The 18,380-nt window shown below is 46.1% G+C and overlaps 1 protein-coding gene across 10 annotated transcripts in view; it reads left to right on the forward strand.

The window, feature by feature from the left end:
- Positions 1-18,380, forward strand: part of FBRSL1 (fibrosin like 1) — a gene marked incomplete at its 5' end in the record, with an annotated part of 515,014 nt that overhangs the window by 210,312 nt on the left and 286,322 nt on the right. For all 10 annotated transcript variants that reach the window (XM_084297481.1, XM_084297487.1, XM_084297482.1 and 7 more), the window contains one exon: positions 12,861-12,962. In XM_084297481.1, coding sequence (XP_084153607.1) covers positions 12,861-12,962 — 102 coding nt within the window. The remainder of the gene's footprint in view (positions 1-12,860; positions 12,963-18,380) is intronic.

An 18,380-nucleotide genomic window follows, 5' to 3' on the forward strand; every position in this document is an offset into this window, starting at 1 on the left:
TGTTCATCCAGTAATTCAATATTAGCCCTTCATGTCAGTAATAGGAGTTCAGCTCACACTAGCAGCACATTACAAGAAAGGCTATACAACTTAAACACATTGTAAATCCAACTAATATGTTTAAATTGATTTTAAGGGAAAAATATGTTCAAAAGTAGTCTTTTACCATATGTTTCAGCTCTCCCAGATACCTTATTTGAATGGTGTTTCACTGTGCTTTACCTATTGTGCTGCAAACTTTTTCAGACTCTGTCAAGTTGTACTAAAGCTTTTAAAATACAGATGGTGGTAAAATCCCCAGTGGGAAACAGACTTCTATTTCAAACTTCAGTTCTGTTTTTTTCTCTTCTAGTTCATAGCAGATTTTGACAGATCAGAAGAAATATTCACAGCTTGATGCAGCTGGATTCTTCTTTGGCATGAGCAGAAACATCTGGCCCCAAAACAGTGCATTTTACCAAAGGGCCAAAATGCATGCACATGCATCTGTTGTGCTAATATATTTTCCTGTGAACTCAGATGTTAATTGCTTTGTTTTGCCGAGACAACAGTGTTGGTTCAGTGAATGAGATTGTTTCCTTTAGCCCTCCGTTAATGGTTTCCTTTAGCAGCAATATTGTTTGAAATAGGAAGCTGTCAGGTACATCGTGAATAGCATTAAGGTAAAGTGTTCTGAGCGAGGGTATTTATAGTATGTATGTGCAGTGGTGCCTTGACATGTACTGCTCTAAGGAATTTGCATGTCGACCGCGACGACTGTTAGCACAAAAGCTCCATGTGAGACCAGTGTCACATCTCGAGCAGACATGCTCAATTTTTGCGTTGTAATTTTCGAGGCTTTTTGCCATTCCGCCTTCCTACTCCCAGTGTCCCCTTGCTGCCCATCCACTGGCAGCAACAAGGGATCATTAAGGAACCGAGGAAGTACCTGATCTCGCTCCACCCGCAGTTCTGCCGTGGTGAATTTGGTTCTTTGGGCTTTCTTCCTTCTCCCACACCTTCTCTTACAGAAGGAGCTCCAGGGCAGCCAGCGAGCCTTTCCCACGCGGCGTGAAGCGGTGCGGTCTGTGTCAGGTGGGAAGGAGCTGGGGGTGGGATCCCAGGCCGTCTCCATCAAGCTTTCTGTGCTTTCTTCACTCCGCTGAGCCTTTGGGTAATCCGCTGTGTCCCCTGATGACAGCAAGTCTCAAAGGGCTGTTTCGGAGGGCCCTGTGCCTACCCCTAGCCCTTGTGCTGCCCTATGAAGAGCTGCTCCTCGGCTGCGGACGTTAATCTCCAAGCTTGCTGATCATTAGTTAAAATAATTGTCACCCTTTTTGCGTTTATTCAGGGCTGTAAATTACCAAAGGGCTTCACCTTGCTGCTTCGGCTGTAATTATTCTTAGACTTTTGTTTTCTTCAGGATGTCGAGCAGCAAACAGGATGTCCCATGGGCATCGGGAGGAAATTGCTTCTGTGTTTCTCTGCGGAGCTGGCTGTGCTGCTCTGGTAGCTATCACGGTGTTTCCTCAAATCACAAACCTGGAGGTGGTGGTGTAGGACCTCACGGCCCTACGGAAAGTTTCCTTGACAACACTGATGTCTCGACCGATCGCGATGGGCGATCCTAGCAGATGGATTGCTCCTGCTTCAAGTGCAGGGGTGCTCCTCTGGTGTTAACGCCAGCGTTTCCTCCAGCTGCTGCTACGTGGGAGCCGTGCTCCTGCCTCCTGGGGGGTCTCCAGGCGTAACAGAGGGAAGAAAGATGATTTCAGGGACCTGACTGCGGGCTGGTCTGTGGATGGCTGAGAACATGGAGTTTGAGGCCTGGTCCTGCAAGGTGAAAGACGTCTGCTGCCATTGCAACCGTGCCACTGCAGTTTGATGTCGTGCTGGTGGTGGGCAAAGCGCTGGGCAGGGTCTCGGCTGCCTTCCCCCTGGGCTGTGCTCGTCCCCTGCCCAGCTGCAGGACCCCAGGCTGTCCCAGTGCCGAGGGACAGCTCCAGGCTCTGGTGCTGTGATCTGTGACAGCAGCAATGTGAGATTCATCGCTCCCCGGGCAGCCTTTGTTTACTTACTTTGTTTCTTCTCTTTTTTTTTTTTTTTTTTTTTTTTTTTTTTCCTAGAGCTTATTAGTTGCATGTGTGGCTTTATCTGGAAAAAATTGCTTGCAACTTATGCATGCCTACAGTAGCATATGTTTTGTATATTGGGTTTATAGGGATGGTACTGATTCCTGAATTAATTTGAACAGCAAATTGTTGTTGTATCTGCACACAGTATGTCTTTTCTTTTTTTTAACGTGTGTTATATGACACATCTGGCGGGGTTTTAATTGCTCTATTGTGGTGCCTTGGAGCCCTAGCAGTGAATCCGAAACCCTCCTGCACTGAGCATGGGTTTTTCACGTGGGACTCTTCAAGGGTTTGAGCAAATCCCTGAGAGAGAAGGGGGATGCTTGTGTCCCTGCCTTGAACTATGGAAAAGAGCCCCAGTGCTTGCAGGCTGCCATGAAAAATGTTCCCGCACCACCAGGGTGATGACTTCAGCTCCCAGCTCTGAGCAGAGGCATCACGCCTGGGTGCCCGTTGGCAGCTTTTGCTGTTCGCCTTGGCCATTTGGTAGATCCCTGGGCTCCAGGTAAGCAGGACTCAGAGCAGCTCAGGCCAGTTGTGCCGTAGGTCAGGCTGTAGCTGCCACCAGTGGTCAGTGCAGAAAAGCTCCGTTCCCTTTGGTGCCTTGGCTCCTCGTAGCACAGCACAGCTTCTGGAGGTGCTTTGCAGTGAGATGTGTCTTTCAAGGGATCCAGGCTGCTGCCTAAAACTGCCTTGTTTACTTTTAAACAAATATGGTTGGCATCTAGATTTTATCAGCAGTGGCTTTGATAATATTTTTCCCAGATATTGATGAAACTATTGAAGAACTGCAAGCCTTGTTTAAATCATTTTGACATCTATACTAAACATTGATGATTGTTTATTGACACAGCGTTCTGAGAACACAGCCGATATGTTCCCCACTTAATATATGCTTCCTTGATATTTATGCCATGCTAATTTTATCAGAATATTTTCCAGTATGAGTGCACCAAGAATTATATCTTTTTTTTCTGGTTCCTTTTTCAACCAGACTTACCAAATAAATGAAATTGGTCTCATTCAAAAAGATTAATTTTCCAGAAAGCATTGTTGTCTGAAATACGACTTAGTTTGATCAGTTCAATCAAGGATTGATTTTCTTCTGCTGCTCAAGCCTGGTATTGGGGTGATGTGCCCACAGCTGCCCAAACAGTCCCAGTTGCTCTTCTGCAGTATCTCCCCGACACTTTTTTCTTTTCAGTGGCTATTCCAAGATCTATTAAATAGATGAATAAATTAATAAAGCATATTATCCATGTGCACGTGGATCTCCCATTCTTCTGGGGCTTGTGCACCAGGTCTGCACTTTGTTCTTAAAAAGTTTGTTCTTAGCAAATGCTGCTTAATGTCTTTCGTTTGGTACCAGAAGCCTGGGGAATGAATCTCTTTTCTTTCTAAGAATAAAGCATAACTGCATTGAATGTTTCTGCCTATCTGACACTCATTAGTAATGTGTTTACCTTTGGGGGATTTACTCTTAGTAAAATCGTCTTTGAAGGTTACCATCATCTTTTGTCTTTGATTCAGACCTTTTACTTTTAATGGGTAGTAATACTAGCAGAGAAATACTGTGATATACAGAGAATTTTTTCTTGGATGAATTTCCTAACATATTTTGAAACATCTCCTGCAGCTTTGGACAATTTAATATGTATATTAAATCTACTTCTGCTTTGAACATCACAGCTGTTGATATTAGCCTTTAATAGATGGTATCTGTATGCATAGATGGCAGCAATGTTGAAGCTGTCAATTCTGATTGCCTCCTACATGGCGTTTAAAAGCATTGTGTAAACTCAGCCTAATTTAGTCCATTGGCTCCAGCTGAACACAGCGCTTTCCGTGCTAGCTTGATGCTTAGTCGGTCATACCTCGGTCCTGCACAGAGCTGCTTCCCTCCCAGGGGTCCTTCCAGCACGGTCAGCTGCCCTAGTGCTGGTAAGGCCTCGTGCATCCATTGTATGAGCACGGAGCTGATCTTTAGTGTATCCCTTTCTTTCACATCACCACAAAAAAATGTGCAAAATCACCTTCTCATTGGATGCATATTGGATGGCGCATTATAACCGAGAATCACGGGGCCGAATCACCTTAATGTGCAACTTGAAGCTACAAATCTTATTTAGTAACTTGCTCAGAGGCTTTCAGCTCTCTCACAGGGTATTTATTGGATGCTATGCCTTTAGACCTGTAGCTAAATTAAAGCGTAGTTAGGGCACCCGCTGGCTTAGCGTTATGACCGATGCAGTAATTATAAGTGCTGTATTTCCGTTCATGGTAATCATGCATCTTCATTGTCCAGCTATAGCTTTATTGTCATCTCCCAATTTTACAGCCTGTATCTCCTTAGTCACCAAGTGATGCGTCCTTTTTGTACCTACAGGTGCCTTCACTTACTTACAAACCCACCCAAAGGTGCCCCACTGGGCTGATTTGATTTCTTTGCCGAGTGTGTTCAGTGTGTCTGGACTTTTTCTCCTGCAGTCGCTCACAGCTTGCCACTGCTGGATCACCACTTGTGGGGTGGGTGCTGGTCTGTGATGGGTCGGGGGGGTGTTGTGCTGCAGCCCACGCGTGCCAGCCCGTCGCCCTGTCACCACCTCGGGTGCTGAGCTTGCCCCGCGGGGAGGCCAGGCTGCGGCAGGGCAGGGAGCGCCGCGCTGCGCCCTCGCTAGCTGTAACCTCAGCAGGTCTGCGCTGCCACGGCTTGTCACTGACGTATGTCAAACCCAGCTTTTCCCAGCTGTCTCCTACCATCTGCCAAGTACGGCTGGGGGCACACAGTGTGCGGTTTGCTATGCAGGCCGGATGGCAGCTGGAAAATCGAGCGGTTTTGCCCGTCTAAGCACCAGCTCTTCTCCAAAATAAGCGTTAGCTGGTGCATTGCAGCGGGCCTGGCGCTCCCGAGAGTGAAGCGGTGCCGGCCCTGCTCCGCAGCCCAGGCCACCTGCCGGCATGGCCATGGTGCAGAATGCCTGCAGCTGGCACAGGGCCTCGGGCAGGCCACAGAAACGCTGACCCTGCTGCTCCTCATGGCCCCTGGGTGCAGGGCACTAGTGCAAAAGGCCTCTCCTGTCCCCGAGGGCACTGTCCTGTCCCCGCTCTTTGGTCACAGCTCTCGACAATGTTGTGACAATGGTGACACCAAGCGGAGTTTCTCTCCGGTTAGGTGCTTAGGAAGTCAAAGTGTAAAAACAAGTGTTAAGATGCAAAGTTGGGTTATTAATGAGTAGCTAACATTACTTGAGGAGCTGAGAAACCAGCAACAGCTTTAGAGTATTTTGACTTTCCAGTAACGCTACTTTTTGTTAGGGTAAGTTGTTGCTCGCCCTCCTGCAGCAGCTGACTGACAACCTCTAGACAGAAATCCTTTGCTAACATGAAGTCACGCTCCTGGCATCCCAGAGAGAGTGGCGAGAATTAACCAGCAGGTTACAGACTGGTAAACAGCAATGCAAGATGTTTCAGTGCTCATCCAGAGAAAATAGGTAAGCCAGGATTAGAAAGCAGTAGTTTGTATATCAGTCAAACGTGTAAACTCTGAGCTGCTAAGAGCCGAATAACTTTCTGAATGGATGTAAAAACAAAATTTATTAAAAAGGATAAATTTCCTTCTGTGGCATAACCTAGCAACTTGCTTTGTTTTGCTCTTTATCACAGTAAGTAAAAATGGACGTGTCACATTTAAAATGAGTTATAGCTGAGATAGCTGATCACAACATCCGCAGCAGCACCACCCAATTAGAAAAACTACTCTAATCTAACCTGATGTTACTGTCATTTTTTAAAATGAGTCCTACTTCAATCATAAAATCCTCGGACCATAACATTGCTTTCTACACCATATGTCCTTATTTAGAGGAAAAAAATGATTGCACCCTTAATTCAAAGGGAACGTTTCCCTCTGAGCCAGAACTCAATAAAATGTATCAAAAAAATTGTGGAAAAGGGCAACCAAAGAAAATCAAATTGCAGCGTGTGAAACGATTTAAGGAGGGACCTGGGGAATACATAATCTCCAAACTGCCAAGTTAGAGCAAGTATAAAATATACAAACAAGCCTGATATTTTTCCCAGTTGATCTCATTACGAGGTATGCTTGGGATAGATAAATTTTGTTAGAATGCATTAAGGCTGGATTTTCAAGGAAACAAGTCAGAAGTAATGTGTTTAGCTGATTCCACCTTGTTTTGATACATGGGTCTTTTCAGGTTTAAAGAAGTACATTTTTAAAGCCAAATGGTTTGTTTTGTTTCCAGCATTAAAACCAGAGGCAACTTGGTGACTGTTTTTTTTTTCCCGTCTGGAAAACAGACGTTTATAATTTCAGCATGCTCTTTAATCATTGGGGTAGAGCGCTGGGTAGTATGTTTCACTGCCACTTATTGTTGCCTGCTTAAAATACATTGAACTAGCCTTGAGTGCAATCCCTTAACAGACTGCTTCGTCCACAAATAGTACTTTTTCCAAGTCTCCAATACATCTTAATTTAATTGTCCATTTGTATTTATTAAGGCAGTTTACTGTCTCCTGCTGCAGAAAGCTGCTACTGCTGATAGTCCACCAAGAGAAATTCAAGCTTATCTGGGAGCTGATAACAAAATGCAAGCATATGTTGGCAAAAAAGTCTTTCCAAAATATTGGTTAAGCATCATTTTCTTGTTTGTTGGGGAGGGGACAGGCCATACAATTTCCTTTGGTGAATCCTTGGGGAATCCTAATCTTTGTTAGTGAGAAACGTTACTTGCAGAAAAGTTTTCTTCCTTAGGCTGGCCCTATAGAAAGTCCGAAAGGGTCCTTTGGCAGCGTGGATGCCGGTCATTCTGCACTGACAAGATGAGAGCTGGCGTTCAGCAGCATGAGTTCAGAGAGATGAGTGCGATAAGGGGGACTCATCCCCGCCCCTGGTCGGAAAGCTTGGACCTGGACCCTGTGACTTGGATGCCCCTCAGCTGTACCTTACCTCCACGTGGCCTGCGCCAAAACAGATTTGCCGTGAAGTCAGTAAAATCTGAAGGCTGTGTCTGGTCTGTCCTTTCTCTCAACAGAAATGAAAGTTGATCTTCCAAAGCTCTTAGAGGAATTAAACTTTTTTCTCGAGCACTTAACATGCTCCTGGAGGGCCACGCTTGGGCTCGGTGCTGCAGGACCTCTTTGCCCCCTCCTGCCCTGGAAGGGGGACATTTGTTCCCCAGGTGTAGCGCGGAGGTGGAGGCTGCCATCCCTGCTGCTGGCAGAGGTGAGAGGATTAATGGATTAATAGCCCCACCGGAGCCACCAGAACAGGCGTCTCCAAGATGAATATTTTAATTATGCCTCTCCCCGAGGGCGTTGCTTCCTGTTGTTGCCTTCGGAACAGCACAGAAATGGGTTGCTGGGAATTCTTCTCCCTCCCGTGTGTGTCTGCAAGACCCATTTTGTAAGGAGCAGACGCAAACCCAGGCAGGGGGAGAGGTTTAAAATCAGCCTGCTGTGGCTTTAAGAGAGAGGAAAAACTGTTAAGGAAGGAAAATAAAAATCCCACAGCCTGTTGTAGCAGCTGTAGCTTCAGATCGTGTGGAAAATGAAGGCAGATGATTCAATTTGGCCTGTGCCCCGAGTACATTTCCAAATGCTTCTGTGTGTGCGCAAGATAATGAACAAATATATTGAGATGGCACAAGATCAGTCCGAGCCTGCCGCTGCGCAAGCCGTGGAGCTCCCAGTAGGAGCGAACTAGCTGCACTGGGTTAATGGGGGTGAGGGTCGGGGAGCCCAGCACCTTTCAGAACAACTTAAGAAAAGAATTTGTCTCCTTTTGCCCCAGGCTCCCCGTGGCACTCAAACGGAGCTTGTGATAAATCGAAGTGTATTTATTAATAATGAGCGGGGGCAGCGTGCTCGTGGTTCGAAAATAGGTGCACCAAATAAAAACGTGCTTTCCTCTGACATGGGGAAGGCGTAAGGAAATGCGGAATGGACTGACCTGCTATGATTAAAAAGCTGGCGCTGAGAGCAGGCACGGTGATAATGAAAAAGCCCTTTTTAGGGAGACGAGACCCTGTTCTGCCCATTCATACAATCCTCCGCCCACACCCCACAAGAAGAAATAGGGAGGGGAGAGGTTTGGTGGGAGGAACGAGAAGGCAGCAGCAGTGCAGGATAGCAGGGCTGGACTTTAATGAGAGCGGAGTTATTGCTGGAATGAGTTATGATATTTAATCATGCTACATGATGTCCAACAGCGCAGGGTTCATAATTCTTGGCTCTGAATATGGCTTGGGACTGTCCGCGAGCACCTGCAGCATGCAAATGGCTTACGGCCTCTCAGAGCCTCCTGTACCTTGCGCCCTCGCTCCTGCCAAGCCAGCCCGGTCTGCAGTGCTGGCTGGCTCCCGCTGGGGTGAAAACAGGGTATTTTGTGTTCCAAAAGACAAATCTGTGACTTCTGGTAAAAACTGAGCCTCAGCTATTGCAGATAGCAGGGATTGCCTGCTGCCAGCTTTTCTCTGCGGTGTGTTGCCTCGTAGGGCATGTTATTTATCGTGCAGAAGGCTCTGCTCTTCAAACAGCCTTGGGTTTAAATAATGCTTTTAGTGCATCGTGTTAACTTCAGTGCTGAAAGAGGCTCTGGCTAAGCAAATACTCGGGCACCTATTTAAAGGTTTAGCTGAATACGTACTCACATGAATGTCTTGCTGACTTAGGATTTGGATAAGGACAGGGTTTGGCCTTTGGAAGAGAGAAATTATCCAATAACTTCAGTCTTCCCCACATCCCTTTTTATTTTGTTCCAGCTTAGCAGTCCTGAAGTGATGCAGTCACCCTGCATTTAAGAAAAGGTTCCCTTCCACCCCCAGGTCTCAGGAGCTGACACTGGAGAGCACCTTTAAAGACCCTTGTGGAGCTTTGGGTGTTGGCGTTATCTGGAGACTTTTTGCTTCTCAGGTGACTCCTCAAACATCATGAGCAGACCTGGAGGCTATGCGATCAAAGATACTCGAATTTGGCCCACATATGCCTCTACCTGCTGCTCCCTTAGTGTCTGTCTGGGCTCAGTTACACCGCCTGGAAAGGGCTGTCTGGCAGGGCCTGAGCTGAGGAGGGATGCTCGCTGCCACGCAGGCAGGGCGCACGGTGTGCTGTCTGGGTGCCCTCAGGTCGGAGACATCAGCAAGCTGCAGAGGGGTCTTCCCTCGGTGGTGCGTGTTAGCTGTTGTAGTCTTTTTCTGTAACGAGCTATTTTCGGACTGCCCTCTCCTCAATTGTATGTTGAGGTTATTTGACTCCTATCCTTAAAATACTTAATAAAAGTGGCAGGTGTTGCTCCGATGTCTGCGTGAGCCTCTGGCAACGTGATGTATGGGAAGGTGCAAGGTGTTTTTCCTGTGCGTTCATGGTATTGCTTGCTGGGGACTGTGCCGTGGGTCTGTACTGTGGTGAGGTGTCCAGGACCCCCCAAAGGGTCCTGCAGCAGGGCTGGGGCTGGAGCCCACCTCACCTCTGCCCGCAGAGCTCGGGCAGCCTGCCGTGGCGCAGGGACACGCATCCACCTCCTTTTTCAGAGGGAGGACAAAGTAGCTTTATAGTAAAGCTCAGTCAGGGAGTACAGCTGGGAGGAATTTCTGCAACTCAGGCAAAACCACCCAGAGCAAATGACTGGAAGCCAAGCAGCCAAGCTGGAAGCGACATTGGGAAAGAAGCTTCTGGGCAGCTTGCTGTGATACCCCGGTATGCAGAGAGTGGCCATGAAACCAATGCATCCATTTAGCAGAACAACTTGTCCTCCTAGTTGGGTCCTGCATGTGGCTCATTAGGGTAATTACTGATGAATTAAGGCAGCTTGGCTCAGCACTCGGGCAGCGGGTGTGCAGGCTCCCCTGCTGGCAGGCAGCAGGTGTAAATGAACAAGATCTGTCAAAAAGGCTGATGACCCTCTTAATTCACAGCAGCAAACTGGGGACAGAGGTAGTGCAGCAAGTTTAATAATTGATATTTACTTGGAAAGGTTAATGGCAGCAGTGATGCTTCTAATTTGCTTGCCCGTGCAAGACCTTGTCAGGTCAAATTGTCTCAATTTGTTACCATGTGTGTAGGTGTAGTTTCCCTTTAATGAAATTTGGAGAAAAGGAACAGGTGGTGTTGGGAGCATACTGTAACTTAAGAAAAACAGCAAAAGATTGGAGTCTGGGAGCAGGTTGGATAAGTCTGTGCGAACTTTAAACAGCTGACAACTTAGTCCTTTGGAATAATTCTGGTGAGCATTTGCAATCAGGAAAATCGAAGGATTTGGAATGGTGTAATTTATTTTTCCTTTAATTTACCTCTCTCTTGTTGCTTATGTCAAAAGTGTAATAATTTTGACATGCTTTAATGTGCTGCTAGGTGGAAGCAGGAGAGTTATGGATCAGAAAGCCCGAGAATTTAGCAGGTATTTCTGTACCATATTTAAGGAAATTGTAATTCTGTTCAGTAACAGTTAAATAGTTCAATTTCAGGGAAAAACAGAGTGCCTGATGGATGCTCTGAAATTGGCAGGTTAGATGCTTTAAATCCAAGAGTTTCAGAAGAACTGGCTTATGACTGGGAACCAGTAAAGTTGGGATTTGAGCAAGTGTAGGAAGACACAGATGACTGAAGAAAGCTGGTGTGCCAGTGTTTTTGAAAGGCTGTAATTAATTGGGTATTGCCATTTACCCTATTGACTTGGCATGAATTGGCAAGATAATGGGATAACTGAAATCATAATTGCTTAATAAAGACCTAAAAGAGAATAAAATAAGTGAATGTCAATCATTTTAGGTATTTTGAAAAAGAAGTCATTTCAAATGTACTTAATTATATGTGGGATTTAAAATGTGATTGATAGTGGCCACAGTATTGATGTAATATAGTTAGATTTCTGTGCTAGATGTTGTTGGCCTTTTTATTAAGGAAACAGAACAATGTGGATGCAATGTGATGGACTCGAGGTTATTTGCTGCCTTATTACAAGATACTGATAGTGGCAAATGCAGACTTGCCGCTGGTTGGAAATGCTTCTAGCACATCCCAGCAGCAATTACCTCCTGTTGTTGTGTTGTTTTAAGGTTTTGATGAGAAAAGATGAAAAATCACTCCTGATAAAAGTTTGCAGGTGGGCAGCGTGTTGGAGGGGTATTACGGTGAATAAGATGGGCCGCTGGTGCTGGGAACAGCAGTTGTGTGACAGGATGGCCACGAGCAAAGCTGTAGTTCCAACACTTGATGTGGCTGAGTCTGAAAGTCCTGTCCTCAGGAAGAAGGTGTATTGGTGAGATGCGTTGTAGCAGAAAGACATGCGGAGTGAGGGCTGAACCAGAAATGTGTTGTCGCCTGAACGTCAGTGTGAGACTGCCTCTGTCTTTTAATATACAGGCCTATACCCGGCTGTGTACTGTGCGCTAGATGAGTACCGAAGCTCATTCTGCACATAGTATCCTGAATGTTGTGTTAAAATATTCATAGTAATAGAGGCGCTTAGCTGGCAGCAATACCTGGTGTTTGTGGGAGCGCAGAGATCAGTGTGGTCTCGGTGCCAGCGCTGTGCCCATGCCCTGCCAAGCTCAGCACAGCCGCCTGGACATGGGGGGGTTTGCCAGAGTCCCGCAAGGAAACCCTTCTGGCTCTGGAGCTGGAGACTGTACTGAAATAGGACGTGAAGAAACAAGGGGATTTTATTGCCATTAAAAGTACCAATTTGTACAAGCCGACATTTTAAATAGTGTAATTTAAATGGAACCAAACTGATATGAATAGAACCTATTAATAAATTAAACACTTCTTTCCACCCAATATTTCACAAGGGAATTAACAGAATAATTTGTTAGTAAATGAGCCCAGGAATGAAGCTGTGAATGACATATCTATCCTATCCTTCTCCTCCCCTGGTAACACGCTTTGCAGATATAAGTGGAAAGTTGTGTGATATCAAACATTGTCGCCTCTCACTTAGTATCCTATGTACAAACGCAACCAAAACTTCAGAAGGGATGATTTAGTGGTTAGAGAGCCAGCCAGCCTTGGCTGTAGGAATTAATCATGCTCTGCTTCAAGTGCCCCTGAGCAAGGTGCTTCAGGCCCTTCCCTCAGTGTCTGGGCACAACAGGCCGGTGCCTGTTAGGCAGGTGCTGTCCTCTCAGCATGGTGGCTTGGGGTGGCCCTGAGGCATGTCTGGGCCCCCTCGAGAGTCCAGACCTAAGCCTGCAACTTAGAAGAGGTGAAAAACCTCCTGGTGGAAGGGGACCAGTGAGCACCAGGTGCCAGCGTTAGGCTTTCCAGGGACGCCCTAAACCTGAGGGCAGAGCCACGGCCGCTGCAGCGCGATGGCTGCATCTAGCTGGAGCCCCTCAAGGAAAACCCCTTGCGGCCTAAATGCCTGGAGGCCACCTAAACCAGCCATGGTCCAGCAGCGAGTGGCAGTGCTCCAACTCTGTTGAGGTTTGCTGGTAGCAAAAGGTGCAGGGGGTTTGTCTGCCTGCTCCCCTCGCCGCGTCAGGCCCTGGGCCTGGGGCACGGCCTGGCCTGCCTGCAGGAGCACTAAAAGTGCCCCTTCCTCACACAGTCATGAGAGGACACACAGGGTCGTGCCCAACTTCAGAGAAGCCCCATGAGTTCAAAAGCATCCTCTTAACACAGTGCTGTGGGCCTAGGAGTAAAGCATTGGATAAACCGCTGTTGGCGACCTCGGGAACAGGTGGCAGTGCTTGAAAATCTCCTTTTTCCCCCTCCTTCTTCTCCCTCTAGATGAAGGTCCCTACAAGCAGAAGTGGCAGAAATAGCGAGGAGGACAGCATCAGGGAGGCCACAAGCTCTCAGCGGAGCAGCTCAAGGGACCGTCTCAGTGATGTAAGTACCATTCAGGAGAAAGCATCGCTTCATTGCAGCAATTCCCGCTGCTGACATGGCTTTTCATAAATCTTGCTGAACAAATGTTGGCATCCAGAGGTCACTGTGTAATAACTTTTTTTTATGTCATGATTGAGTGTTATGGCATAAGTGGTTGAGCTGCCTCGCAAACACTATAATCATGGTGCAAATAATATGATAAGCGAAAGATCAGAGATGGGAAAACAAAATGGAATTGTTATTCCTCAGGGAAAAATGGCTTGATGTTTTGTTTTCTTTTCTCAAAGAAGCTGTGCTAAAAAGCTTTTTACAGTATTTTTGGTTTTAGCTACTGCACGTAATTACGTAGTTTGGGTGCAAAGTCAGTTCATCTAATTTTATGCTTCCTGCCTCCAAGTTATGAAAGGTTTTGGGGGAGAGCTGTCTTTCTCTCAGGAAATTTGATGGTATGTTGAGTGAAATGTTATGATAAAACAAAAGCAAATGGTGCCTTAGTGTGTAAACACACAAATGGGCTTTTGAGTCACCAAGAAATCAATGGCAGTGCTGGGATAATTTTATATGAAGGCTTTTTGTGTTAGCAATTAGCATTTCGCCTTCATTAAAACATGATTTTTTACTAATTAGGACCTTTCCCGTTAGGAGAGATTTAAATGAAGAACAATAATCAAACGCTGGCACGAGCATGTCTGAAATATTAAATTTGCCATTTCAATGGCAAGCCACAGAAATCCCAGAGCGAGTGGTTTTCATGTTGAGTTCTATTAATGTAAAATATGCTTCATAACTAAAACCTGTCACAGAAAACGGCTCACACCAGCTAAATTCAATTGGACAGTTAATTTAGCTTTAAAATTGAAAACACTACCTCCGCTTCAGGATGCAAAAGGAAGAGGGGGGGAAAGCCTTTGATAAGTGTAATGTATTTGCTATTAAGGCTTTCAGAGCCCATTCTACAGGAGGAGAAGGGAGAAAAAGGGGAAAAAATGGCTCCCACAAATGTGTTTAAAAGCTGAAAGTATTTATTAAAAATGTCAGCAGAAAAGTGCTTTTGGCAGATTAAAGCGGGATTCAGCTTGACAGCTCTGACAGGGAAATGTGACGGGGGAAAATTCTCTCTACATGTTTGGAGTGCGAATGGGGCGCTGTAAACAGCCCCCGCAGTGGGAGGAAGAGAAAAATAACCCTGTCCTGTGGTCTGCAGCCAGCACTGCGAGCCCACGCTCCGCCGGGGGGACAGGTGGGGAGGGGGCCCTGGGGCAAATCACCCTTCTGCAGGGCGTCTTTGGCAGTGTTATTAGGCAATAATGATCTCGATTTTGCACATATGTATTGATGTGATCCTCTCCTTTTCCTCCCCGTGGCCGCTCTTGACAGGTATGTGACCAGAGGCGCCTTGTAGCGCTGCACGGTGCTGTGGGGGCGTGGGAGAGGAATAACATATTCAGACCCTGCCATTAGCTTAGGTCAAAGCGTTAAGTGGTCTCGGAGACTTTTCTTGTTAAGCCAATGCACTTCCCTTTTTTTCTCCTCCTTTCACTTTGCCACCAAAGTTACAGGCTGAGCCTGTAGGAATTGCATTTGAGTGCCTAATTCACTCAGAAATCTTCAAAGGCAGTTAATCAGCCAGTGAAATTCAGGGGGAAACAGGCACTCCTCTTTTCTTAGTCAATGGGGACATTTGGGCACTGCCTCAAGGCCAGGGCACACTTCAGAGCTTTGCTGAAGTTGCTCTCGTGACCCGACGACCCGTTGCAAATGAGAATTTTTTAAATTAGTAATTAAACAGTTTGAAAAGTAAGGTTCATGAATCACAGAATGCTCTTCGTTCATTACTTGACGAGTGCAATTTAGCTTTAATTACGTACAACGCTTCCTTGCATACTAGTAAATGTTCTGTAGTCTATTTAGTGACTGTCAGAAAGTCTTAGCAAGTCCCACGGGTGCAGTTGGATGGTTTTCCCCATTTGTGTGCAGAGGAATAAGGCAGCAGATTTTTTCTTTTTGTGGAGAGGGAGCAGGGAAGGGGGAAATGATGATGATGTGCTGCTGAGCATCAATTTGTGCAGGATTTTCTGTCCAGCATCCCTGGTCCCTGCGCTGCTCTGGAGCTGTATTTCCTGGCACTCTGTCTAAGTAGGTGGTGGGCAGCTGAACTGAGGCAAGCTCTTCCATGTGGCACTGAGATTTAAGAAGCCCCGGGGCAGTAAGGATGTAAAGGGAAGGCACGGATGGCTTCTCCTCGCAGGTGGTGGTTACGCATCGAGGTTCTAGCACGCGGTTGCGCTGGGGTGGCCGCGTTCCTTGCAGATGGATGTGCTGCGGCCGCAGGCACCTGAGCTCTTTCTCACTCTTCCCTGAGCAGCTCTCCTGCTGTTTCTTGGTGCATTTGGCCTTGAGGACTGCTTTTCATGCTGCCTTTCCCTCCCATCCCCGTTCCCATTAACTTGGGCGAACAATGAAGTAAATGAGGCAGGAGGTAGCAGGTTTGGCTGCTGTACGGCGGCACACAGCAGGTGTGGTGGGAAATGTGTGCGTGAAAGTGTCAGCTCCAGCATTCGGCGTTTCCACCTTAGAAGCAGGGGAGTCCTCCCTCCGGCTTCATTGTTGGTCTCCATTTAGAAGGCGCTATTATGAACAGCTTAGCTCCTCTGTGTGATTTGTTTCTCGAGGTGACTTGTTCAATGGGATGCCAGTAAGTTGTTCTTTATTTACATTAATGCATGTCATTAGTCTCTAATGGACCATGAAGTCAAGAGGTGGCCCGGTCTGTCGTGAAATAATTGCACTCTAAAGAAAGCTGAAGCAAATGATTGATTGTGTCTTGCACACGCACACACAGAGCTATCAGTCTATCCACAACAAAATGCAGAGCATTTTGCTGCTGCTTTGACACAAAGAAACTTCTGAGGGGGGAGAGTGCTGCGACTTCATAGTAAAACAGTAATTGTCTGTGTTGTATAGCCCGTCTTTCCAGACATTATGCTGAGTGCCATTTATTATGCATCATTGGGAAAAATGCTTATTATGATCAAGTGAAATCATCGCTGGCTGCAGAGGTGTGATTTGTTGAGGCTGTTATCTTCCTCTGGACGATGAAACTTCTAATGGGAAAGCAGAGAAGTTTTAACCCAGCTTTGCACAGCGGATTGTGTGGTGTGGGGGACAGGGGATGGGAATTTGCCACTTGTTTATGTTCCCAGTGTTCATGTAAAGTTCCCTTAAAATCTGTTATTAAGCTGACATCCCTACTGCACACGTACTTGCAGGTCCTCTGCAACCAACACAGAGTCAACAGCTTTTTTCCAAAATGGGATTTTCCTCTGCTGTCCTTTATAGTGAGGTAATTGGAAGTTACCAGAGAATTAAGAGCCAGATAAGCCATATTGCTATTTTGCTGTGTTGACCCAAGTAAAAGTGGAAGGCTTGGGCATTTTGTTTTGGTTTTCCCCATGTTCTATAATTGTCCTAATCTTTTCTGATGTTCTGAACAGTCCAAAAATCCACACGGAGCCTTGTATAATGGCTTTTAAAAAAAGGTTTTTATCTTTTTCTTGACCCATCAGCTTAAGAACTGCCTGCTTTTAATGGATTTTCTCCCTCACTAAATTGAATGGATCGTCCCTCATTATCATTTAAATAGAAGCCTCACTCCCTGTGAACATGGAAAATTTGAATGTGGTAGTAGAGCTGTGATAATTTGAAATATTCGGAAGGTGGGGGCAAGGAGGGGGAGCAGGCGGCAGAGTGCAGAATTGCTGAATGTAATTGTCATGGATTCTCAATTTTGTTGCCACAAGATGGGAAAATAGACTAATAATTGTCTTCCAACCCTAGTAGAATAGTTGCCCTAGTTAGCTGAAGCTAACACTCTAATTGTCATGGGGGCACAGAGATGAATGAGGATGTATGCAGGGCACAGCCAGGGCTAAATTGAGTGATATACTAAGGCAAAGAGCAAATTGGCAATTATTGGCCCAGCTGAAAAGGTTGGCAGGTGTGCTGCTTTCTCACGAGCCCTTAGGGGGAAATTGGAAATATAAAATATCGACCATAAATACTCACTGATTAGGAAATATGTTGCAAGAGGTGCTGGCCACTTAAGAGTCAAAACTCTCCTTTTCAAGGGATTGACTTGAGCTGTACAAAAAAAAATAAATCAGCAAGCGCTGCTTCTAAGTTGTTCAGAGCTTTTTCCTCTTATCTCCCATCCCCCAGGCTATCTTTTCTAATTTTCCATCATGCTATCCTCGTATGTTTGTTTGTTTTTCTTTAAACATAATAAACAGAAAGCAGTCTTTTAGGAAATGCAGAGATTTCCCTCTCTCTAAATGTTCTTTGATAAGTGTTTAGCATATTGTATAGACTAGATATAAAATTCCCTCTTTGGTAGATGAATACAAAATAATTTCTGTGATTTCTGATTCAAACAGTTCACTGTGATCTGCCTTTCTTTGTGTGCCATCACAGTTCCTATCTCCCCCTTCCCTCCTACTTTCTGTACCACGCTTTCCCTCCTGGGGCAGGGGGATTAAAGCAGCGGCAGGGTACAAAGCCGCAGGTCCATTACGTGTGCCTAAGGCTGAAGTACCTTGCCAGGAGCATGATCAGAAGAGCCTCAGAAGTGAGAATTGGACCACAGTTGCACCACAGGTCCACGTTTATCCACTTTACAAACTGTGAGACGTGTGGGATGCCTGGTCTCGGCTCTAGGCAGGGCGCAGCACAACAGAACTCAGTAAGGGATGCTACTGAGGGTGGTGCCCTGGAGGAGTTTTTCAGAAGGCCTGGGATAGCAAAATGTTGTCTGCAAACTCTTTGGGGCAGATCCTGTCCATTGCTTCCTAGATGTAAAGTGCTAGAACCTGATCCCTCGTCAGAAGAGTGGCATAAGCAATCTAGAGCTTGGTGAAATATAGAATAGTTTTAAGACTCCTCATCAAGCCATGAGTCTCGGGAAACTGGTTTGAATATACACATAAGGACTATGAAACCTTTCAAGTCACTTTCTTCTGGAAGAAAAAATTAATGTCCCTACAGCGTGCTATCTGCTTTTATCTTTGTGTCCCACAAAATGCTGAATGCTCGCATTCCACTGCAGCAGAAATTACGAGCAAAGTTATAACAACTTGCGTGAAGCTCTGGGTGGTAGAGCATAGCTTGGAAGAAAATCTGGAGGAGGCTTTGGGAATTTGGTCCACAGGGCGATGGTTTGAATGGGAGCAGTACTTGCAGACATCGTGTGCATTCACTGAATGAATCGCAGAATGGTTGGAAGGAACCCCTAAAGGTCATCCGCTCTGACCCCCATTCGAAAGGGTGAAGTCTTTTCATACTGCTCCTGGCTGAGTGACTGTGTGCAGAGATGGCTTGCGTGCTTCTGGTCAGCGGCCGTTTTTCTTCTGTTCTCTGTGGCCA

Source organism: Netta rufina (assembly GCF_964035555.1).
Source record: "Netta rufina genome assembly, chromosome: 17".
Taxonomy (NCBI): domain Eukaryota; kingdom Metazoa; phylum Chordata; class Aves; order Anseriformes; family Anatidae; genus Netta; species Netta rufina.